The sequence below is a fragment of the Rana temporaria genome, chromosome 10 (assembly GCF_905171775.1).
Source record: "Rana temporaria chromosome 10, aRanTem1.1, whole genome shotgun sequence".
NCBI lineage: Eukaryota > Metazoa > Chordata > Amphibia > Anura > Ranidae > Rana > Rana temporaria.
The window spans coordinates 147,573,471-147,599,334 of NC_053498.1; the positions used below are offsets into that span (position 1 = coordinate 147,573,471).

General features: G+C 49.1%; 1 protein-coding gene across 2 annotated transcripts in view; it reads left to right on the plus strand.

Moving 5' to 3' along the window:
• PLEKHG5 (pleckstrin homology and RhoGEF domain containing G5) overlaps positions 1–25,864 on the plus strand; it is a 207,937-nt gene that overhangs the window by 62,588 nt on the left and 119,485 nt on the right. For both annotated transcript variants that reach the window (XM_040326507.1, XM_040326508.1), the window contains exons 2-3: positions 10,041–10,170; positions 25,285–25,387. In XM_040326507.1, the coding sequence (XP_040182441.1) occupies positions 10,068–10,170; positions 25,285–25,387 (206 nt within the window). In that variant the 5' untranslated portion in view covers positions 10,041–10,067. The remainder of the gene's footprint in view (positions 1–10,040; positions 10,171–25,284; positions 25,388–25,864) is intronic.

Genomic DNA, 25,864 nt, shown 5'->3' on the forward strand with positions numbered 1-25,864 from the left:
AACAAAGTCCTCCTTACTTTAGAGCCCCCCCTTATATTAGATTCCCTCATCAAAGTTCTCAACAAAGTCCCTCTTATATCAGATTCCTCATCAGAGTTCCCAACAGAGTGTCCTTTACATCAGGGTCCCCATCAGAGTTCCCAACAAACTCCTACTTACATTAGAGTCCCTCTTACATCAGAGAGTTAGATAAAATGTTTAAGGGCCACAGATTGGGCCCCAGGTTTCTAGATCTTCCCAAACAACTCTAATGCTACGTACACACGATGGGATTTTCCGACAAGAAAAGCCTGATGTGAGCTTTTGGTGGGAAATTCCGACCGTGTGTAGGCTCCGTCGGACTTTTGCTGTCGGAATTTCCGCCAACAAAAATTTGAGAGCTGGTTCTCAAATTTTCTGATGGAAAAAAATCCGATCGTCTGTAGCAATTCCGACGCATGCTTGGAAACAATTTGACGCATGCTCGGAAGCATTGAACTTAATTTTCTCGGATCGCTGTAGTGTTGCACGTCACCGCGTTCTTGACGGTCGAAAGTTTAGAGAATGTGTGTGTGACTGTGTGTGTATGCAAGCCATGCTTGAGTGGAATTCCATCGGAAAAACCATCCAAGGTTTTTCTGACGGAAAATCCGATCGCGTGTACGCGGCATAAAACAGAAAAAAATGACTGGAACTTGAACATGTGTAAAGGAAGACTGAAGAGCGCCTTAATTTTTTTTACTAACTGTATTAGATTTGATTGTGATGGAACACAACAGGTTACAGGTTTTTATGCCGAAATAAAAGCAGTTCAGCGCCTTATCGGGGAGCCCGGTGAAGTTTGTCTTTGTACTCGGCTGCCATTGCAGTCAGAGTTTTTTATATTTAGACCAGCAAGGGGTGACCGCAACATGTGTCCTTTGTAATTGAGGAGTAAGGAAAATGGGTTTCATGGTTGTCCTCTTCTGAGCGGAGAACCGCCTGCCTCAGCAAACTGTATTTTAAGAATCCCGCGGACATTGCAGCTTTTATTGCGCAAGACTTTGTCCTTTAAAAACATCTTGTAAAAGAGTCTGATTCACCAAGACTAATTCATCTCCATATAGGTCTTTAAAGGCGACCTGTACTGAAAAGACATACAAAGGCTTCCATTGCTAACCTTTTCCCGAAAATCCCAGACCCCCTGACTGCCGAGTTGCTCCAAAGGCTTCAATATAATCTGGGGGCCAGATTCTCAAAAGAGTTACGCCGGTATATCTACTGATACACCGGCGTAATTCGAAATTCCCGCCGGCGTATCATTGTTTTGTATTCACAAAACAAGATACGCCGGAATTAGGCGAGGATCCGACTGGTGTAAGTCACTTACACCGTCGGATCCTAAATGCAATACAACGCTGACCGCTAGGTGGCGTTTACGTTCAGGTCTCATTTGACTATGCAAATGAGCCTGATACGCCGATTCCCGAACGAATTCGCGCCGCGTAGTCGTCGCGTACGTCGTTTCCGTAAGCGCAAGGTTACCCCTGCTATATGAGGGGTAACCTTACGCCAGTCCGCCGTATGCCATGTTAAGTATGGCGTCGGGTCCGCGTCGGCTTTTTCTGTCGGTTACGTTGTTTTACTAAGTCGTTCTTGAATACGACTTTACCTCAATGACGCTCACGTCGGCGTCATTGACGTTTTCCGTCGTGAGCTGGAGTATGCGCACTGGGCTATTTTTCAGCCCGGTGCATGCGCAGTTCAATCGGCACGGGGGCGCGCTTAATTTGAATACAAGCCCCCTTTGAATTACACGGCCATACGCCGGGCCATTTACACTACGCCGCCGCAAATTACGGAGCAAGTGCTTGGAGAATACGGCACTTGCTCCAGTAAGTTGCGGTGGCGTGGTGTAAATGGCTTACACTACGCCAGCGCGGGATCTTGGAGAATCTGGCCCAGGGTCTTTATCTAGCACTAGCATGCGGCAAGCAAAGGCAAAGTGGAGTCGTAATTCCTGATCTGCATATTTGTTCTAGGTTGGTGAAGTAAAGAAATGATTGGATCAGTATGATAGCCAGACTAGCTAGCATTTTCAGGACGGTTACTGTGGACAGGCAGCAGCTACAGGCTAGGCGACATACCCGTACCTCACCTAGCACACGTGTACTAGAGCGCGCAGAAGTGCAATCCCGTGACCGCTGTGTCCAGTGGACACACCAGATCATGGTGCTCGTGATACTGTGATTGAATCGCAGCTATCACATGGTACCTGGGCCAATCACAGCACCCTGTACCATGGGATTAGCTGTAGCCAATCACAGATCACAATAGTTAGCAAGCGGTCATGAATGAAAGCCATTCATGACAGCTAAAACTATAGCTTAGTTATAAGCAATAATAGTACAATCAGGGCTGGACTGGGACAAAAATTTGGCCCTGGACTTCATCCAGACTGGCCCACTTTGACAGGTCTCTCCCATGGCGGCCGGACAACTCCCGCACCCCCCCCCCCCGGCCACCAAAGCCCCCTCTCCCCCTTCACTAGCCACTAGCCGTTCTACTTTATTAGAGTAGAACGGTTGGTACTGGTACTCTTATAGGCAGTACCAGTGGGAAAGCTAGACAATATTTCTCCCAGGGCAAAGAATCAGTTTGGTGCCCCCCCCCCCCTTATGGGACAAGATTAGGCAGAAGTGAGAAACTCCCAGGCCATAGCTGTTGAGTCAGCTGTCTGTCCCCTCCCCCATGCTCCTCTGTCGGCCCCCCTGCTCCTCTGGTCCTCCCCCTGCTTCTCTGTTCCCCCCAGGTGAGCGCTGCGGGGAGGGAGAGGATGTGAGCGCTGCGGGAAGGGAGAGACAGAGGAGCGAAGGGGGGCGGCAGTCCGCTGTCACTGAAACCGGCCCACTGAGCCATCGGCCCACCGGGAAACTCCCTGTAGTCCCAATGGCCAGTCCATCCCTGAGTACAATAATAGCAAGAGTAATACAGTGTCACTATGATGATACTGAACTACTCTGATGTCAGAATGTAAAAAAAAAAAACGAATCTCTTCCAATGCATTGGGTTTTCTTTAACCACTTGACCTCTGAAAGGTACCATGTGATAGATGTGGGCCAATCACAGTAAGCAAAACAGTTATGGATGGAAGCAATTCATGGCTGTTTTGCTTAAATTGTAATTATGCGATCGCTATGGCTTATTGCCACCTCTCTGGAAAGTGGGGTAACCAAATAGTGAGAAACCAATTGTGGGTGTGCGCACACTTAATTCACGCAGGGGCAACACGACTTCCAGCACCTACTGCGAAATGACTTCAGCGCGACTTGGATCGGCTTACAACGCAACTTCAAGTCGCCTCCAGGACAGGCGACTTTGCCAGTGGCCAATCAAAGAATAATCAGCTCTGTGGGAGGGAGGGGGGGGTTTGCCTGAGAAAACTATTTTCTCTTCCTGTAAAGTTGCTTCAGTTAAGACGGAGATCTGACTTTGGAGGCGACTTCCATTGAAATCTATGGGTACAAGTCGCCTAGAAGTCGCCTTGAAGTAGTACAGGAAGCTTTTCTGAAGTCGGAGCGACTCCAGTAGTGTACATTAAGACGGCTCCATTCACTTCAATGGAATTTCTCATGTCCTGCGACTTGGGGCGTCACGAGTCGCATCCCAAGTCGCGGTAGTGTGAACGGCCACTTAAGGTCACTGTACTTCTAAGAAACATTGAAGTGATACAAAAGACGTATTTTAGCGCTCCTGCGTTATAAATCAGGAATTATGGGGCCCCTTACACAGCTTCAGGCATGGGCCCTCCTGGAGCAGAGAACCGGGGGGGGGGGGGGGGGTTGGGTGCTGCTGCTGCTGCCTGAAATTGAGAAGCGCAGGGGGGGGGGGGGGGGGTGCCCTTTACAAAAAAAAGAAGAAATAATGAAAAATATATATAAAAAAAGGGTTGTAGACCTCTGGGCCCTTTAATAAAAAGAGAAAAAAGAAATATAAAATATATATATATATTTTTTTTTTAAAAAGGGGGGGTTGCCATCTGGGGCGCTCTGGGCCCTTTAATGAAAAAAAAAAATGTAAGAAAAAAAAAATAAACATTTATAAAAAAAAAAAAAAAAGGGGGGTTGCCATCCAGGGCCCTGGGGACCTCTGGGCCCTTTAATAATAAAAAAAATATATATATATATATATATATATATATATATATATACACAAATGCATTTATTTTTTTTATAAAAAGAATATAAAAAAAAGGGGGGTTGCCATCCGGGACCTCTGGGCCCTTTAATAAAAAAATAAATATAAGAAAAATAAAATAAACAGTTATAAAAAAAAAGGGGGGTTGCCATCCAGGGCCCTGGGGACCTCTGGGCACTTTAATAATAATAAAAAAAAATATATATATATATATATATATATATATATATATATATATATAAACAAAAATAAAAACCTCTGAGCCCTTTAATAAAAAAAAAAAAAAAAAATATATATATATATATATATATATATATATATATATATATATAAAAAGAAATAAAATAAATATATTTTTTATTTTTTATAAAAAAAAGGGGGGGTTGCCATCCGGGGCCCTGGGGACCTCTGGGCCCTTTAATAATAATAATAAATAATAATAATAAATATATATATATATATATATATATGTATATATATATATATATATAAAAAAATTATACAAAAAAAATATATAAAAAAAGGGGGGTTGCCACCTGGGGCCCTGTGGGCCTCCGGGCCCCTGGGAACCTCTGGACCCCTTACAGGTGTACTGCCTGTACCCCCCTGATGGCGGCCCTGGTTATGATAACAAATTAGAATGAAATCTAAAGAGAGTTGTCCACATGAGGCTCTTCTCCCCTGCGGGCCTCAGACTCATCTCCTCCCATGTCTGACCTTTCACAACATGAAACGCTTTCACCGTGAGCCTCATCAAGTGTCATCGGTGACCTTTATATTTCTACACAACCGTTATTCAGATGATTCTGCGCCTGCGAAAAGTTTCATCACTTACAAATTCCAGATTTAGGCCCCTTTCACACTTCTTATACGACCTGTCCCACGCTTTGTGATGGCAAAGTAGCATGACACGTCGGTTCCCATGATTTCCAATGACAGCCATTCATATTAGTACGACTTCAAAGTAGTCCCTGCACTACTGTGGTCCGATTTTGATGGCACTTACACAGGCGTTCCCTGAAATCGCGGCCGCGAATGCCGGCAAAATCACGGTACAATCACGTGACTTTGAAGTCGCACTAGTGTGAAAGGGGCCTTACTCTACAAGAAAAAAGTTGTCAGATGATGATATAAAAAGAGAAGTTTCGGGATTTAAAATTATCAAACATCCATAATCACCTAGGTGGATGCAGCATCGATCCGATGTTATACCTGTCCCCCCACCGTCTGAAGACCGAGAACTGAGCAATAAAAAAACGCTGATCGTTTGGTTCTCGGTCTTCAGCTCTATGTGCTCTGTCTCTCCAGCGCTCACCGTAGTGCTCACCATAGTGCACACCGTAGTGCACATCGTAGTGCACACCGTAGTGCTCACCGTAGTGCTCATCATAGTGCTCACCGTAGTGCACACCATAGTGCTCACCGTAGTGCTCACCATAGTGCACACCGTAGTGCTCACCATAGTGCTCACCGTAGTGCTCACCGTAGTGCTCACCGTAGTGCACACCATAGTGCTCACCGTAGTGCTCACCATAGTGCACACTGTAGTGCTCACCATAGTGCTCACCGTAGTGCTCAACATAGCGCACACCGTAGTGCTCACCGTAGTGCTCACCGTAGTGCACACCGTAGTGCACACCATAGTGCTCACCATAGTGCTCACCGTAGTGCTCACCATAGTGCTCACCGTAGTGCTCACCGTAGTGCTCACTGTAGTGCTCACCATAGTGCTCACCGTAGTGCACACTGTAGTGCTAACCATAGTGCACACTGTAGTCCACACCGTAGTGCTCACCGTAGTGCTCAACATAGCGCACACCGTAGTGCTCATTGTAGTGCACACTGTAGTGCTTACCATAGTGCACACCATAGTGCTCACCCCTGTCCCCTTCTGTGGCTGTGTTTTGTTTTGTATGCCTACTTTTATCGAATAAAGACAACTTTCTGAAGTTCTTTTGGAGTGCGGCTGTCCATCTTCTCCCAATTCTCTACATTTGCCTTGTGCATTGCCAGCACCTTGGTTTCCTGAGAGGTTCCTTAATTGCTCACAAGACCCACCTGGAGCAGTGACTCCCTTCTTCCGTAGTGCTCACCATAGTGCTCACCATAGTGCACACACTGTAGTGCTCACCATAGTGCACACCGTAGTGCTCACCATAGTGCACACCGTAGTGCTCACCATAGTGCACACACTGTAGTGCTCACCATAGTGCACACCGTAGTGCTCACCATAGTGCACACCGTAGTGCTCGCCGTAGTGCTCACCATAGTGCACACCATAGTGCCCACCGTAGTGCACACTGTAGTGCTCGCTGTAGTGCACACCATAGTGCTCACCATAGTGCACACCGTAGTGACAGGCTCTGGAAGTGGTGGGAGCGGCTAGCTCAGGCTCTCAGTGGCACGTGGGATCCCTGCAGAGCCTTGGCCAGCTGAGTGACAATGGCCGACAGCTGACTTCAGACCACCCCTGTGCTTTAGTTCCCGAATCTGTACACCTGACATTGTTTGAGACAACTCATTCATATTTGGGGGGGGGGGTATCTGGGGCCCCACCTTCTTATTAAATGAGGCTTCCAGATTATATTAAGCCCTCCTGCAGGCCCTATACCCATCCTGCAGAGCCAGGACTGGTTGAGTGACGTCAGATGACAACACACTTTAGACCATTCCCGGGTCTGTACACCCGCTGTGCCCATTATGAGGAGTTCCCACCATCCCTGTGCTGAGTTCCCGGGTCTGTACACTCGATGTGCCCATTATGAGAGGTTCCCACCATCCCTGTGCTGAGTTCCCGGGTCTGTACACCCGCTGTGCCCATTATGAGAGGTTCCCACCATCCCTGTGCTGAGTTCCTGGGTCTGTACACCCGCTGTGCCCATTATGAGGGGTTCCCACCATCCCTGTGCTGAGTTCCCGGGTCTGTACACCCGCTGTGCCCATTATGAGAGGTTCCCACCATCCCTGTGCTGAGTTCCCGGGTCTGTACACCCGCTGTGCCCATTATGAGGGGTTCCCACCATCCCTGTGCTGAGTTTCTGGGTCTGTACACCCGCTGTGCCCATTATGAGGGGTTCCCACCATCCCTGTGCTGAGTTCCCGGGTCTGTACACCCGCTGTGCCCATTATGAGGGGTTCCCACCATCCCTGTGCTGAGTTTCTGGGTCTGTACACCCGCTGTGCCCATTATGAGGAGTTCCCACCATCCCTGTGCTGAGTTCCCGGGTCTGTACACTCGATGTGCCCATTATGAGAGGTTCCCACCATCCCTGTGCTGAGTTCCCGGGTCTGTACACCCGCTGTGCCCATTATGAGAGGTTCCCACCATCCCTGTGCTGAGTTCCTGGGTCTGTACACCCGCTGTGCCCATTATGAGGGGTTCCCACCATCCCTGTGCTGAGTTCCCGGGTCTGTACACCCGCTGTGCCCATTATGAGAGGTTCCCACCATCCCTGTGCTGAGTTCCCGGGTCTGTACACCCGCTGTGCCCATTATGAGGGGTTCCCACCATCCCTGTGCTGAGTTCCCAGGTCTGTACACCCGCTGTGCCCATTATGAGGGGTTCCCACCATCCCTGTGCTGAGTTCCCGGGTCTGTACACCCGCTGTGCCCATTATGAGGGGTTCCCACCATCCCTGTGCTGAGTTCCCGGGTCTGTACACCCGCTGTGCCCATTATGAGGGGTTCCCACCACCCCTGTGCTGAGTTCCTGGGTCTGTACACCCGCTGTGCTGTGCCCACGATGTCGGCACCCGAAGCCGATCTGTCCTCATCTCTCGGGTGCTGCCCTTCGGTAAAGGAATGAGGAAGTGAAGCCTTGCGGAAGTGGTGCCGGAAGTGGCGTAGATACCCGCGGGCGGCTCAGCTATATGCCCAGAAGTGGGAGCAAACACCTGTATTACACAGGCATCTGCTCCCCCCCTCCCCCTGAAAGGGGCCAAATGTGACACCGGAGGGGGGAGGATTCCGAAAAGCGGGAGTTCCATTTTTGGGTGGAGCTCCGCTTTAAGTTCAGAAATTTTCAGCACGCTGGATTTTTAGCAGGATCATTAGGATTGGACCCGCTTTAATCTTCAGACTTTAATGAAGACGACACCGCGGTGCCCATCCCGAGCGCTGCCCCCGGAGCTCAGGCACTCTCTGGGTGTAGCAAAGTATAAACTGGCAGAGGATTGAGAATGTTCCGAATTTCTCCCGACTCCCCCCGAGGATCACCGGCGAGATGAAAGGAAATCTTATCACATAGAGACCTTCTCCGCTGTGATCTCTGAACATATTTATTGAAATAACATTGTAACACATTTTATTACATCTTCTAACGCAGCTTCTTTATTTTACCAAAATGTTTCAAAAATGGTTGTTATTGTCGATGTTTGTTCAGTGCTTTTCTACACTGTCTCTATTGTTTCTGGGAGGGATCTATTGTTTCTGGGAGAGATCATTTTTTGCTGGGTAAAATCTATTGTTGCTGGGGGGGGTCTATTGTTGCCTGGGGGGGTCTATTGGTGGGAGGGATCTGTTGTTGCTGGGAGGGATCTATTGTTGGTGGGAGTGATCTATTGTTGCTGGGAGTGATCTATTGTTGGTGGGAGGGATCTGTTGTTGCTGGGAGGGATCTATTGTTGGTGGGAGTGATCTATTGCTGCTGGGAGTGATCTATTGTTGGTGGGAGGGATCTGTTGTTGGTGGGAGTGATCTATTGTTGCTGGGAGTGATCTATTGTTGGTGGGAGGGATCTGTTGTTGCTGGGAGGGATCTATTGTTGGTGGGAGTGATCTATTGTTGCTGGGAGTGATCTATTGTTGGTGGGAGGGATCTGTTGTTGCTGGGAGGGATCTATTGTTGGTGGGAGTGATCTATTGCTGCTGGGAGTGATCTATTGTTGGTGGGAGGGATCTGTTGTTGCTGGGGGGATCTATTGTTGGTGGGAGTGATCTATTGTTGCTGGGAGTGATCTATTGTTGGTGGAAGGGATCTGTTGTTGCTGGGAAGGATTTATTGTTGGCGGGAGGGATATATTGTTGCTGGGAAGGATCTATTGTTTCTGGGATGTATCTTTTATTTTCTGGGTGAAATCTATTGTTGCTGGAGGTTCTATGGTTGCCGGGGGGCTATGGTTGCCTGGGGGGTCTATTGTTGCTGGGAGGGATCTGTTGTTGCTGGGAGGGATCTATTATTGGTTGGAGGGATCTGTTGTTACTGGGAGGAATCTATTGTTGCTGGGAGGGATCTGTTGTTGCTGGGAGGGATCTATTGTTTGTGGGAGGGTTCTGTTGTTTCTGGGAGGGATCTGTTGTTTCTGGGAGGGATCTGTTGTTGGTGGGAGGGATCCGTTGTTTCTGGGAGGAATCTATTGTTGGTGGGAGAGATCTATTGTTGGTGGGAGGGATCTATTGTTGGTGGTAGGGATCTGTTGTTGGTGGGAGGGATCTGTTGTTGGTGGGAGGGATCTATTGTTGCTGGGAGGGATCTGTTGTTGGTGGGAGAGATCTATTGTTGGTGGGAGGGATCTGTTGCTGGGAGGGATCTATTGTTTGTGGGATAGATCTATTGTTTGTGGGATAGATCTATTGTTGGTGGGAGGGATCTGTTGTTGGTGGGAGGGATCCGTTGTTTCTGGGAGGAATCTATTGTTGGTGGGAGAGATCTATTGTTGGCGGGAGAGATCTATTGTTGGTGGGAGGGATCCGTTGTTTCTGGGAGGAATCTATTGTTGGTGGGAGAGATCTATTGTTGGCGGGAGAGATCTATTGTTGGTGGGAGGGATCCGTTGCTGGGAGGGATCTGTTGTTGAAGTACTAACTACTACGCCACCATGCTGCCCCTGTGTATATAAGCACTATAGGGATTACTTGTCTTTAATGTGATATTTTCTTGTCTCCCAGGTATGTCACCACGCTGATTGCCAACAAATGAACCAAAAAAACCCTTTGAACCTGTGCGAGACATGTGACATCAAGTTCCACAGCGCCATGCACTTCGATCGACACATACGCTTTGACCTCCCCCCTCAAGGTAAGGAAGTACGTTGTCTTGGGTGAACGTCTATGACAGGGGGTGTCAGTCGCAATCTCATCGCGGGGCGCATCAGCATTATGGTTGCCATCAAAGAGGGTGGTTGTATCTGTAAGACTAGGTGTCCAGAGCACCCCCCCCCACCCTTACATTAGATGTCAACAGACCCCCCCCCCCACCATCAGAAGTCAAGAGACCCTTACATTAGATGTCAACAGACCCCCCCCCCCCCCCCCCACCATCAGAAGTCAAGAGACCCTTACATTAGATGTTAAGACAGGATTTGACAAATTTGCTTGGAATCTCGGAGCCAGCTAAAAAAGTTAGGAGCCAGAAAACGCGCCCCGTCCCGACGAGCTTGCGCGCAGAAGCCAACACGTACATGCAACCTGTAGAGTTTTTTAAACGTCGCCTATGGAGATTTTAAAGGGTAAAAGTTTGACGCCATTCCACGAGCGGACGCAATTTTGAAGCGTGACATGTTGGTTATGAATTTACTCGGCGTAACATTATCTTTCATAATATTAAAAAAAATGGGGATAACTTTACTGTTGTTTTATTTTTTAATTTAAAAAAGTGTAATTTTTTCCCAAAAAAGTGCGCTTGTAAGACCGCTGCGCAAATACGGCGTGGCAGAAAGTATTGCAACGATCGCCATTTTATTATCTAGGGTGTTAGGATAAAAAATATATATAATGTTTGGGGGTTCTAATTAGAGGGAAGAAGATGGCAGTGAAAAATGTGAAAAATAACATTAGAATTGCTGTTTAACTTGTAATGCTTAACTTGTAATACCAACGGCTCACCACCAGATGGTGCCAGCTCACAAAAAAAAAAATGTTTTTTTTTTTTTTGCCCCCCCTTCCAAGCCAGGTCGCCAGGACCCTATTTCTAGTCGCCATGGCGACCTGGCGCCCGGGATTTGTCGAGCCCTGTGTTAAGAGACACCCCCCCACCATCAGAAGTCAAGAGACCCTTACATCAGAGTGCACCCCCTTTACCTCGGGCTGCTGGGGGCGGAGCTGGGAAGCAGAAAGTGCAGAGTCCGGAGGAGGACCAGAGGAGGACCAGAGGAGGGCCGGGGTCTGCTGAATGCTGAGACCAGGGGAGGTGGAGACGAGGGGGGGCACGGAAAGGTGGAGGCCTGAACATTATTTTCTGGGGTAGGAAGGCTGAGGAAGGCTGGTCTATAGCTGCAATTGCCAGTTAAAGTAGCGCAGTGCTGAATAGCAATAAATACCCTGGTCATAAAGGGGGGTAAAACCTTCCGGAGCTCAAGTGGTTAACGCCACACCTCATACCCCCCTATTCAAATTTCCTTTCTAAGCAGTAAATATCTCCAGCGAGATGTAACATGGCGGTTTTTCCCCCGCAGTTCTGTAGACGGCAATCTGATCTAACGCAGGATTGGGTGTGGCGGGGAGACAAATCACCTTTCATGGAGACACTTTGACTGAAGCCGGCTTTGTTTTCATTGTAAGAAGGGAATATCACTCACGGCATTCCATCCATTAGCAGACTAAGCGCGTTCCACCGCCATAAAAAGAAAAAACGTACAAAAACGACACGGCTTATTTAACCACTTAAGACCCGGACCATTATGCAGGTAAAGGACCTGGGCAGTTTTTGCGATTCAGCACTGCGTCGCTTTAACTGACAATTGCGCGGTCGTGCGACGTGGCTCCCAAACTACATTGACGTCCTTTTTTCCCCCACAAATAGAGCTTTCTTTTGGTGGTATTTGATCACCTCTGCGGTTTTTATTTTTTTGCGCTATAAACAAAAATAGAGCGACAATTTTGAAAAAAATGCAATATTTTTTACTTTTTACTATAATAAATATCCCCAAAAAAGATATAAAAAAACTTTTTTTCCCCTCAGTTTAGACCGATACGTATTCTTCTACCTATTTTTGGTAAAAAAATCGCAATAAGCGTTTATCGATTGGTTTGCGCAAAATTTAGAGCGTTTACAAAATAGGGGATAGTTTTATTGCATTTTTATTTATATATTTTTTTTTTTACTACTAATGGCGGCGATCAGCGATTTTTTTTGTGACTGCGACATTATGGCGGACACTTCGGACAATTTTGACACATTTTTGGGACCATTGTCATTTTCACAGCGAAAAGTGCTATAAAAATGCACTGATTACTGTGAAAATGACAATTGCAGTTTAGGAGTTAACCACTAGGGGGCGTTAAAGGGTTAAGTGTGACCTCATATGTGTTTCTAACTGTAAGGGGGCGGGGCTGGACGTGTGACGTCAGTGATCGTCGTTCCCTATATCAGGGAACAGACGATCACTGACATTGCCACACAGAAGAACGGGGAAGTTGTGTTTACACTCACCTCTCCCCGTTCTTCAGCTCCTGTGACCGATCGCGGGTCCCGCGGCGCGGTCACGGAGCTTCAGACCCGGGTTGCTTCCCGGCGGCGCGAGTGCGCGACCCATGGCTGGGCTCTTAAAGGCGACGTACCTGTACGTGCTTGTGCCCAGTCGTGCCATTCTGCCGACGTATATCCGCGTTAGGCGGTCCTCAACTGGTTAAAGTGAAGCGCCAGTTTTGCTTAAAGCGGCGCTCAACTCCCCCCACCCCACATTTAATTTTTTTACACTTACCTGTAGGGCTCTTCAAAGGACATTTTCCCCCGCCCAGCGAAACCAGCATCCTGCTGCGATCTGCTATTAGTGTGCCCCACATCGGTCCCGTGCCGCCATCTTGGTTTTCTTTTCCTGGTGCAGGCAGCCAGCTCTGGTCACGCACTGGACCTGCTCTCCCAGACTACCCCACAGCCGCTTCTGCAGCCAATTATGCATGAGGAGGGGGGTGTTAAAGTGGTACGACCGTGTTTCCCCCCCCCCAAAATAAGCCTAAAAGGGGTTGTAAAGGATTTTTTTTTACCTAAATAGCTTCCTTTACCTTAGCGCAGTCCTCCTTCACTCACCTCATCCTTCCATTTTGCTTTTAAATGTCCTTATTTCTTCTGAGAAATCCTCACTTCCTGTTCTTCTGTCTGTAACTCCACACAGTAATGGGAGGCTTTCTCCCTGGTGTGGAGAAAGCCTCCTGAGGGGGCGAACAGGAGAGTCAGGATGCTCTTTACTTTGCAGATAGAGAAAGGAGCTGTGTGTTAGTGGGCATCCTGACACTCCTGCTCGCCCCCTCCCCCCTCAAGTGGCTTTCTCCACACCAGGGAGAAAGCCTTGCATTACTGTGTGGAGTTACAGAAAGAAGAACAGGAAGTGAGGATTTCTCAGAAGAAATAAGGACATTTAAAAGCAAAATGGAAGGATGAGGTAAGTGAAGGAGGACGGCACTAAGGTAAAGGAAGATATTTAGGGGGAAAAAAATGACCTTTACAACCCCTTTAATCATTTTGGCAACAAAAGACACAGTAGGGCTTATTTTCGGGGTAGGTCTTACCATGTAATGTGCTGTCTTCTCTCCTCCTCTCCCTCCCTGCCTGTCAGGAATCCCCCAGAGTGAACTGAGTTAAAATGCTTGTAAAATCCTATAATCCTCCCTATTACAGTATTATATATATAATGTACAATGTGTGTGTTTGTGTAAAATAATTGTGCCAAATACCTTCCTTATAGCGCCGCTGTGCGCTTCTGTGACCCGCCGGAGCTCTCTTGCCCGCAATTATATTACAGAAACACACATTGTACATTATATACTCCTGTAATAGAGGGGATTATAGGATTTTACAAGCATTTTAAACTAGGGCTTATTTTCGGGGATAGGGCTTATATTGCAGCCCTCCAGGAAAATAACGCTAGCTTCCTCTTAGGAGCTTAGTGCTGTTTTAATTGAGTTTTTACCAACCACTAACGCCCATATACGTCGGCAGAATTGCATGGCGTGCGCGCGCGCCGCAAGCTCTGTGACCGTGCCCGCGGGACCTTGTGGACCCGATGTCCGCCGGTGTCCCGCGATCGTGTCGCGGAGCCGCAGAACAGGGAGATGCCGATGTAAACAAGGCATTTCCCTGTTCTGCCTAGTGATAGGACAGAGATCTACTGCTCCCTGTCACCGGGAGCAGTTATCAGTGACGTGTCACTCATAGCCCATCCCCCTCACAGTTAGAATCACTCCCTAGGACACACTTAACCCCTTCCTTGCCAACTAGTGTTTAACCCCTTCCCCTGCCAGTGTAATTTACACAGTAACAGTGCATTTTTATAGCACTGATCGCTGTATAAATGACAATGGTTTCAAGTGTTTTCCATGTATTCCAATGGCTCTAGTTCACACCATGCAGTCAGTTTCCGGTCAGTTTCCGGTGCAGAAACTGACTGCTTGGTGTGAACTAGAGCCATCGGAATACATGGAAAACACTGTGCCTGCATTTTGTGCAGAAAAAAAGCGCACGGAACTGCGTCTGGTGTGAACTGGCCCTTAAGGGGTTCATTTATTTGTCACACTTTAATTCTGAAGGTGGAGGGGGCTCCTTGACCCTGAACCCCCTTTGCATGCTCTTACTGCTGGCCAGTACCGTGTAATGGTGACATTTCTGTTCCCGGCAGACCCGTGTCTTCTTGTGTTCCGGGGTCACTGGGTGTGCGCCTGGAGGTGACACAGTGCCAAGTCACAAAAAAATACACAGCCTTGTAATTACACAGAAAATTACAGAGGAACCTCCGAGACACATGACATTGAGTTTGCCAAGCGGCAGCCTGAGAGCTGAAGAGCATCTGTGGTGGCCAAAGCTGCACTGTGCCACGTGGAGGACTGTGCCTGCCTGGGTGGCAGAGTGTACCTGTCCTGTATACCCAGCCTTATATCCTGTATACCCGTACAACCTTATATGCTGTATACCCATACAGCCTTATATCCTGTATACCCATACAGCCTTATATCCTGTATACCCATACAGTCTTATATCCTGTATACCCATACAGCCTTATATCCTGTATACCCATACAGCCGTATATCCTGTATACCCATACAGCCTTATATCCTGTATACCCGTACAGCCTTATATCCTGTATACCCATACAGCCTTATATCCTGTATACCCATACAGCCTTATATCCTGTATACCCATACAGCCTTATATCCTGTATACCCCATACAGCCTTATATCCTGTATACCCCATACAGCCTTATATCCTGTATACCCAGCCTTATATCCTGTATACCCAGCCTTATATCCTGTATACCCATACAGCCTTATATCCTGTATACCCGTACAGCCTTATATCCTGTATACCCATACAGCCTTATATCCTGTATACCCATACAGCCTTATATCCTGTATACCCATACAGCCTTATATCCTGTATACCCATACAGCCTTATATCCTGTATACCCATACAGCCGTATATCCTGTATACCCATACAGCCTTATATCCTGTATACAGCCTTATATCCTGTATACCCATACAGCCTTATATCCTGTATACAGCCTTATATCCTGTATACCCATACAGCCTTATATCCTGTATACCCGTACAGCCTTATATCCTGTATACCCGTACAGCCTTATATCCTGTATACCCATACAGCCTTATATCCTGTATACCCATACAGCCTTATATCCTGTATACCCCATACAGCCTTATATCCTGTATACCCAGCCTTATATCCTGTATACCCAGCCTTATATCCTGTATACCCAGCCTTATATTCTGTATACCCATACAGCCTTATATCCTGTATACCCAGCTTTATATCCTGTATACCCATACAGCCTTACATCCTGTATACTCATACTGCCTTATGCATAAAGGTAAAAAACCTTCTGTGTGCAGCTCCCCGCACAGCCCCCCTTCTACTCACCTGAGCCCCCTCTTGATCCAGCGATGTGCACTGGAGCCTCAGCTTTCCCGGATCTCTTTCTCCTCATTGGCTGAGACTCAGCAATGGAAGCCACTGCTATCAATCACAGACAGTGAGCCAATGAGGAGGGGGCGGGGCTAAGCTGCGGCTTTATGTGTCTTATGGATGTGGAGCTTGTGGGGGGGGGGCACTATTCAAGGGGGAGGAGCCAGGAGCGCCGGTGGGGGACCCAAGAATAAGAGTATCGGGGCTGCTTTGTGCAAAACCATTACAGAGCAGGAAAGCAGGGATGGACTGGCCATTGGGACTACAGGGAGTTTCCTGGTGGGCCGATGGCTCAGTGGGCTGGCTTCAGTGACAGCGGACTGCCGCCCCCCCTTCGCTCCTCTGTCTCTCCCTTCCCGCAGCTCTCACCTCCTCTCCCTGCCCACATCGCTCACCTGGGACAAAGAAGCAGGGGGAGGACCAGAGGAGCAGGGGGGAGGGGACAGACAGCTGACTCAACAGCTATGGCCTGGGAGTTTCTCACTTCTGCCTAATCTTGTCCCATAAGGGGGGCACCAAACTGATTCTTTGCCCCGGGTGAAATAATGTCTAGCTTCCCCACTGATACTGCCTATAAGAGTACCAGTACCAGCCGTTCTACTCTAATAAAGTAGAACGGCTAGTGGCTAGTGAAGGGGGGAGAGAGGGCTTGGGTGGCCGGGGGGGGGGGGGTCGTTGTCCGGCCGCCATGGGAGAGACCTGTCAAAGTGGGCCGGTCTGGATGAAGTCCAGGGCCAAATTTTTATCCCAGTCCAGCCCTGCAGGAAAGTATAACATATTTGTTATTTGAAAAATAAATAAAACAACCTTTAGAATCCCGTTAAACTTTTGTTCCTACAGATGCGTGTTATCAGACATGATCCGTCTAGCCGGGTTTTCTCATTCTCTAGACTGCATTGAACCCTTGCGGCGTGGGCACGGCCCCAATACAAGGGAGGACTTTTAGCTTTCCTGGAGTTCAGCTTCCATTCCTGACTCAGTATTTTGCGATCCGTTCCCCTTTAAGACATACGTTCCTTTTTTTTTTCCCGAGACATTGTTGTGTTGTAATTATATCGGCACGGTGCGCCCGTCTGGAGGAACGCGGGATTGCGGTTGAGTGTGTCTGTGCTTGTTTCTAGGGTGTGTTCTGGATGTCTCCGGGGCTGACGAGGGTCTCCGAGCTCTCCGCAGACCTGCCTAGTAATTAGGCGCTCGCTCGTACACAGCTGTTCATTAAAGGACCAGATAAGACCAGGTGTTTCCAAATACAGGGTGCCGGCGGAGTGCCTGCTCTGGGGCCACAGCCAGGGGTTCAGGAGAATTGTCCCTGGAAATCACCATGGACTGTGTGCTCTGGAAGATTCCTCTTCTGGGACAATGTTGCATTCAAGTTAAAGGCTGTCCATCCATTCTTGAGGTTTATACAGCTCTGCCACACAGCATAGCCAGGGGAATGACACCACATAATAATAGAGACTAGGGTTGTCCCGATACCAGTATCGGTATCGGGACCGATACCGAGTATTTGCGGGAGTACTTGTACTCCCGCAAATGCCCCCGATGCCTGGCCGAATACTTGTCCCCCCCCCCCCCCGCCGCCACAACGCGCCGCCGCCGCAAACCCGCCGCCGCGTTAATCTGCGTGCGGGGAACATTACAGCTTCCGTTTGAATAGCTGTGTTCCGCGACGCGCCGCGTATAGACACTCCCCCTTGCTCGGGATTGGACGGGTGATCTGTCCAATCCCGAGCAAGGGGGAGTGTCTATACACGGCGCAGCGGGGAACACAGCTATTCAAACGAAAGCTGTAATGTTCTCCGCACGCTAATTAATGCGGCAGCGGCGGCATCATCTAGGTATGGGGGACATGGCTGCATATATGGGGGACATGGCTGGATATATGTGGGGGACATGGCTGGATATATGTGGGGGGACATGGCTGGATATATGTGGGGGGGACATGGCTGGATATATGTGGGTGACATGGCTGGATATATGTGGGGTGACATGGCTGGATATATGTGGGTGACATGGCTGGATATATGTGGGGGACATGGCTGGATATATGTGGGGGACATGGCTGGATATATGTGGGGACATGGCTGCATATGTGGGGGACATGGCTGGATATATGGGGGGACATGGCTGCAATATGTGGGGGGACATGGCTGGATATATGGGGGGACATGGCTGCAATATGTGGGGGGACATGTCTGGATATATGTGGGGGACATGGCTGGATATATGTGGGGGGACATGGCTGGATATATGTGGGGGGACATGGCTGGATATATGTGGGGGACATGGCTGGATATATAGGGGGACATGGCTGGATATATGTGGGGGACATGGCTGGATATATGTGGGGGACATGGCTGGATATATGGGGGGACATGGCTGCATATGTGGGGGACATGGCTGGATATATGGGGGGACATGGCTGAAATATGTGGGGGGACATGGCTGGATATATGTGGGGACATGGCTGGATATATGTGGGGGACATGGCTGGATATATGTGGGGGACATGGCTGGATATATGTGGGGGACATGGCTGGATATATGTGGGGGGACATGGCTGGATATATGTGGGGGGACATGGCTGGATATACGTGGGGGACATGGCTGGATATATGTGGGGCACATGGCTGGATATATGTGGGGGACATGGCTGGATATATGGGGGGACATTGCTGGATATATGTGGGGGACATGGCTGGATATATGTGGGGGACATGGCTGCATATATGGGGGGACATGGCTGGATATATGGGGGGACATGGCTGGATATATGGGGGACATGGCTGGATATATGTGGGGGACATGGCTGCATATGTGGGGGACATGGCTGGATATGTGGGGGACATGGCTGGATATATGGGGGGACATGGCTGGATATATGGGGGACATGGCTGGATATATGGGGGGGACGTGGCTGCAATATGTGGGGGACATGGCTGCAATATGTGGGGGACATGGCTGCATTTGGGGACACATTTAAAAAAAAGTATCAGTATTCGGTATCGGCGAGTACATGAAAAAAAGTATCGGTACTCGTACTCGGTCCTAAAAAAATGGTATCGGGACAACCCTAATAGAGACTAAAGTGGTGTCCTATTCCCACCTCCTGCTGAGTGAACAATAAAAGAGCAGGGGGAGACTGCAAGTTATTCCTCTGCTCACTCTGCTTCTTCTATCAGCATGTTCCATATCAACCCATTTGCATGCAGTACCCCTGATTTGCTCCCATTCCTGCCTCTCCCTCTGCCAGGCTGAGCTCTGCTGTACAGATTACAGGAAGCTAAACCATGGGCAAATTCAGTTGCATTGAAAAAAAATGCGTTTACAGAGCTGCTTTATTGTGAGTCTATTATACCTCCATGCCACGAAAAAACCTACTGGACAGCCGCACTCTGAACAAATTGTATCCTTTATTAAAAGAAGGACAGCACTACAAGTCACAGCAAAGTAAAATAAAACCCAACCACTAACGCGTTTCGCACTGAAACTAGTGCTTAGTCATGACTAAGCACTAGTTTCAGTGCGAAACGCGTCAACAGTTGGGTTTTATTTCACTTTGCTGTGACTTGTAGTGCTGTCCTTCTTTTAATAAAGGATAGAATTTGTTCAGAGTGCGGCTGTCCAGAGACAATTTGTGTTCCTGCTTTGCTGAGTGAATCGCCTGCACCTGAGTTGTCTGTAGCGGAGGATGTTCGTTTGGGTTCCCACCTGGAGCGGCTACTCCCGAAAAAACCTACAATGGAGCTTCATAAGTCATTTTATTCTATTACATCTACTCAGAGGCTAAAGCTGAACTCTATAGGGGGGGTGGAGTGTTGGGCGGAACAAATGGTGGGTGTGGCCAAATTGTGCTAGAAGTGGTATGGGTGGGTCTAGTGTGGGGGCCACCTTCCATCGTCCCATAGACCTGGGAAGTGCTCATGTCTAGGACTAGTTGGAAAGGAGAGGCAATCTTCATGGTGGTCTAACTGTTTAACTCCTCCACTCCTTGCCCAACTGGCACTGAGATAATTCCAACAGGTTGGAAAGGAGAGACATTCTCCAACTGTCTGTAACATGGTGATGGACCAAGTAACTCCTTCACTGCTTGCCCAACTGGCACTGAGATAACTCCAACAGTGCATCCTATATGGTTCATGGAACCAGGGAACACTTGAAGGGTTGCATAGAACAGCCCACGCAGTCAAGGGGCCCCAGTAGAAAAGTTACGTTGCATATCCGTAGGCCATGTTGGTCCCACCTGAAACCTAAAAACTCCCTATGGGAGCTTCCCTTCTGCCATCCTATTACCTTCCATCGTCCCATAGACCTGGGAAGTGCTCATGTCTAGGACTAGTTAGAAAGGAGAGGCAATCTTTGTGGTGGTCTAACTGTTTAACTCCTCCACTCTTTGCCCAACTGGCACTGAGATAACTCCAACAGTGCATCCTATATGGTTCATGGAACCAGGGAACACTGGGTTAGGGTTAGATCACCTTATGCATAGAACAGCCCATGCAGTCAATGGGCCCCAGTAGTAGATGCAATCTCTTGTTTCATAAAAATTGCATACATGTAGGCCATGTTTGTTTTCCCCCTGAAGCCGGTCAAAAAAAAAAAACTGCCAATGTGAGTGCCCCCCCCCCAATCATGTCCTGTTTCCAAGAGACTACAACTGTTGGACAATCTGCCCTCAGCATTGCTGCTACACAATCAGCATGCATGGCCCTTAAATAGGAATTATACTTCCCCCTCTGCTGTTGAGGATCAAATCAGAGTGTGGCCCCCAAAACGCATTGGATTGGATATCAAGTTTATTACAAATTTGGAATAACATTTTTTTCTGGGTTTCAACTCTTTGTTGTGGTGTTCCAGTCTTCTGCTCCTTGTGTTTTCATTGCAAAGTTTCCTTGGGAGTTACCTCGGCATAGGGAAGCTGCCCACATATCACCCGGATGCCCTATTGTGATGCCCATTGGAAGTTTCCCCCTTTTTTTGCTGTTCTGGTTACAATTTAGAATTTTGGATTTCTCCCTCACTCTTATGGGTGACAGTGGTCTCCAGCAGTGGTCACCATCAGTGGTCTCCATTAGTGGTCTCCATCAGTGGTCACCATCAGTGGTCTCCATCAGTGGTCACCATCAGTGGTCTCCATCAGTGGTCACCATCAGTGGTCTCCATCAGTGGTCTCCAGCAGTGGTCTCCAGCAGTGGCCTCCATCAGTGGTCTCCAGCAGTGGTCTCCATCAGTGGTCACCATCAGTGGTCTCCATCAGTGGTCACCATCAGTGGTCTCCATCAGTGGTCTCCATCAGTGGTCACCATTAGTGGTCTCCATCAGTGGTCACCATCAGTGGTCACCATCAGTGGTCTCCATCAGTGGTCACCATCAGTGGTCTCCATCAGTGATCTCCATCAGTGGTCACCATTAGTGGTCTCCATCAGTGGTCACCATCAGTGGTCACCATCAGTGGTCACCATCAGTGGTCTCCATCAGTGGTCACCATCAGTGGTCTCCATCAGTGGTCACCATCAGTGGTCTCCATCAGTGGTTACCATCAGTGGTCTCCAGCAGTGGTCTCCAGCAGTGGTCTCCAGCAGTGGTCTCCAGCAGTGGTCACCATCAGTGGTTACCATCAGTGGTCTCCATCAGTGGTCACCATCAGTGGTCTCCATCAGTGGTCTCCAGCAGTGGTCACCATCAGTGGTCTCCAGCAGTGGTCACTATCAGTAGTCACCATCAGTGGTCACCATCAGTGGTCTCCATCAGTGGTCACCATCAGTGGTCTGCATCAGTGGTCACCATCAGTGGTCTCCAGCAGTGGTCTCCAGCAGTGGTCTCCATCAGTGGTCTCCAGCAGTGGTCACCAGCAGTGATCACCAGGACAAATACAACGACTCTTCCAATTAAGGGCGCAGAAAAGAACAAAAAATAGACAGAAGGGTCTTCACTAGCATTTCCAAAAAAAATAAGAAAAATGCTGCCCTAGAGATACTTTAAGGCCTCATGCCAACGGTTGTTTTTACAGCCCCCTTTTTAGGAGCATTTTTCACAGCTTAAAAATGCCTGTTATTCGATAGTCTCATGCCCACCATGGCGTTTAGGGGCTGTAAGTGGCATAGGTGTTAAACGCGATTTAACGAGGCTTAACGCTGTGTTAGGCCTTGTCTGGCTTTTCTGTCTCTATTCAAAACCAATGGTTCCCTATGAGAGCCCATTGATTTGAAATTTAAGTTGCACCAGAAGTCGGATCAAGATGATCCGACTTGCGGTGCGACATGTGTGCTGGGAATCGTGAAGGGGAACCCTGCCAAAATGTAAAAAAAAAAAAATTGGATGAGGAACCCCCCCACGCAAAAAAAAAAATGGGTCCCCCCAAGCTCCATACCAGACCCTTATCCGAGCATTCAGCCCGGCAGGTCAGGAAAGGGGAGGGGCGAGCGAGCCCCAAAGCACCAAACCCCTCCATGTTGAGGGCATGTGGTCTGGTATGGTCCAGGAGGGGGGGGGGGGGTCGCTCGCTTGCCCCCCCCCCCTTTCCTGACCTGCCGGCTGCTTGCTCGGATAAGGGTCTGGTATGAATCTTGGTGGGGACCCCCACACCATTTTTTTTGCGTGGGGGGTTCTCCTTAAGATCCATACCAGACCGAAGGGTCTGATATCGTCTTGGGCGGGGGGGGGAACCTCATGCAAAATGTAATTTTTTTACATTTTGCCGGGGTTCCCCTTCAAGATTCTCAGCACACATGTCGGATCATCTTGATCCAACTTCTGGTGCGACTTCTATTCAAATCAATGAGCTCCCATAGGGAACCATTGATTTGGAATAGAGACAGAGAAACGCATTTGAAAGCTAGCGCAGCTAAACGCGCATTGACTTCAATGCAAAAACGCGGATAAAATCATGTTTCTACTGTCGCTTATTTCCCCCGCCGTCGGTACTAGCTTAACACTCCGTCTTCTTTAAACACCAGAAGGCATGAGGTCTAAATGTAAAAATGTCCACATTTGGCCGGAAAACCTTCAATCATATCAATGTCCAGAATCCGGTCACGTGACCCGAATGTTGCGATAATCTCGTAGCTCCGAGGCACCTCTTTACTTTTTACCGTCCTCCTGCCAAAGCACCGTCGCTGGCACCCGGACAGCCCAAATCCGTTACACTTTTGAGCGCAAATCCGTGAGATTTGCTTGGCCGGAATTCAAGAGCGTTTGGAAATCCGTGCCTTCGCTGAGGATTTCTGCAGAGATTTCACATGTTTATTGTCCTTTCCCGTCCAGACGTTCTCACAGCGCCGGATTGGGGATAAATTTAGAATCCTCCGCCAAAGTCGGTTTTCTGTTCTTTGAATAAGATTTGCACTTTCGACCTTTTTAAGTAAAAAAACGTTTTCCTGTATGGATGTGCAGAGTCTCCATTCCCTGGTGGACTCATTGCATCTAAAAGTGACACATTGAAACAAAATTTCTCAAACCTGATTTTTTTAGTCCTGGCACCCTTTAAAATTTTGCAAACTCTCGAGCCACCCTCTCCACATCAGAGTCCTCAGCCCCTCTCCACATCAGAGTCCTCAGCCCCTCTCCACATCAGAGTCCTCAGCCCCTCTCCACATCAGAGTCCTCAGCCCCCCTCCACATCAGGGTCCTCAGCCCCCCCCCTCCACATCAGGGTCCTCAGCCCCCCTCCACATCAGAGTCCTCAGCCCCCCTCCACATCAGAGTCCTCAGCCCCCCTCCACATCAGGGTCCTCAGCCCCCCCTCCACATCAGAGTCCTCAGCCCCCCTCCACATCAGGGTCCTCAGCACCCCCTCCACATCAGAGTCCTCAGCCCCCCTCCACATCAGGGTCCTCAGCCCCCCCTCCACATCAGAGTCCTCAGCCCCCCTCCACACCAGAGTTCTCAGCCCCCCTTCCACATCAGAGTCCTCAGCCCAACCTCCACAACAGGGTCCTCAGTCCCCCCTCCACATCAGAGTCCTCAGCCCCCCTCCACATCAGAGTCCTCAGCCCCCTTCCACATCAGGGTCCTCAGTCCCTCCCCTCGCCTTACACAACAGTGTCCTAATTTCCCTTTCACATCAGAGTCTTAAGTTTCCCCTCTTTCCACATCAGAGTCCTCAGCCCCCCCTCCACATCAGAGTCCTCAGCCCCCCCTGCACATTACAGTCCTCAGCCCCCTCCACATCAGAGTCCTCAGCCCCCCCTCCACATCAGAGTCCTCAGCCCCCCCTCCACATCAGGGTCCTCAGCCCCCCCCCCACATCAGAGTCCTCAGCCCCCCTCCACATCAGGGTCCTCAGCCCCCCATCCACATCAGAGTCCTCAGCCCCCCTCCACATCAGAGTCCTCAGCCCCCCTCCACATCAGAGTCCTCGGCCCCCCCTCCACATCAGAGTCCTCAGCCCCCCCTCCACATCAGGGTCCTCAGTCCCCCCTCCGCATCAGAGTCCTCAGCCCCACTCCACAACAGAGTCCTCAGCCCCCCCTCCCCTCGCCTTACACAACAGTGTCCTAATTCCCCTTTCACATCAGAGTCTTAGGTTTCCCCTCTTTCCACATCAGAGTCCTCAGCCCCCCCTCCACAGCAGAGTCCTCAGCCCCACTCCACAACAGAGTCCTCAGCCCCCCCTCCACATCAGAGTCCTCAGCCCCCCTCCACATCAGAGTCCTCAGCCCCCTTCCACATCAGGGTCCTCAGTGCCTCACCTCGCCTTACACAACAGTGTCCTAATTCCCCTTTCACATCAGAGTCTTAGGTTTCCCCTCTTTCCACATCAGAGTCCTCAGCCCCCCCTCCACATCAGATGCCTGATGCCCTCCCCGACCTCCCCTTATCCAAAAGCCCTGAGACTACTGCTGGGCAGTGGGCACCACCATCTTGGATGTGATGTCTGCAGCCCCAGCAGACTCACTCAGGATAACACTCAGTAGTTTTCCCCTTTCTCTCCTCCCCTTGTAGCTCCACAAAAGGTTATGTGGGGCATGAGGGGAGGGGCAGAGGAGCTGGGCCAGCATTGACAGTAGTTAAACACTCAAGACGAGAGGGCTGTGATGTGCAGTGAGGAAGGGAACTGTGTTAGAGAATTGACTTTCCTGCTGTAGCTAAAATTTCTAGCTAGGAATAAATGTTTTATTTGTCATTTTATCTGTACAATTTTATTTTGTATTTTGTTTATTTTTTCTGTGTTTTTCTGTGTTGGTGACAGGGTCTCTTTATGTGTTTATTTAAAAAAAAAAAAAAAAAAAGACTTCCCGTGATGTATTTAATTTTTGTTTGTTTTAATGAACCTTGCAGGTTCCATCCTGGCCCGGAACGTCTCCACCCGATCGTGTCCCCCGCGGACGAGCCCCGCGTCTGATGTTGAGGAGGATGAAGAGGAGTTAATAGATGGAAAGGGGTAGGTTTCTAGTATTACATGTCATTAAAGGGCGGGGTCACAGGAGGGAGGCGGCGCTCGTCATCGGGGGGATTGTAAGTGTTGCGTCTTACAATACGAGACCAGACAGCTCTGAGCTCTGATTACACTGGCCCAGATTCAAAGAGATTTGCTCTTTTTTTGCGGAAGCACAGAGCAACGATTTTGCCCTGCGCCCCCGCAAATTTGCAGTAGCTCCGTAAATTGCGAGGGCGCGCCAGCAAAATTGCCTGGCGTAAGCACGCGCAATGTAAATGATCCCGCCGGGGGCGGGAATCATTTAAATTAGGCGCGTTCCCACGCCGATCGTAAAGCGCATGCTCCGTCGGGAAACTTTCCCGACGTGCAATGCGGCAAATGATGTCGCAAGGACGTCATTTGCTTCAAAGTGAACGTGAATGGCGTCCAGCGCCATTCACGATTCACTTACGCAAACGACGTAAAATTCGAACGTCGCGA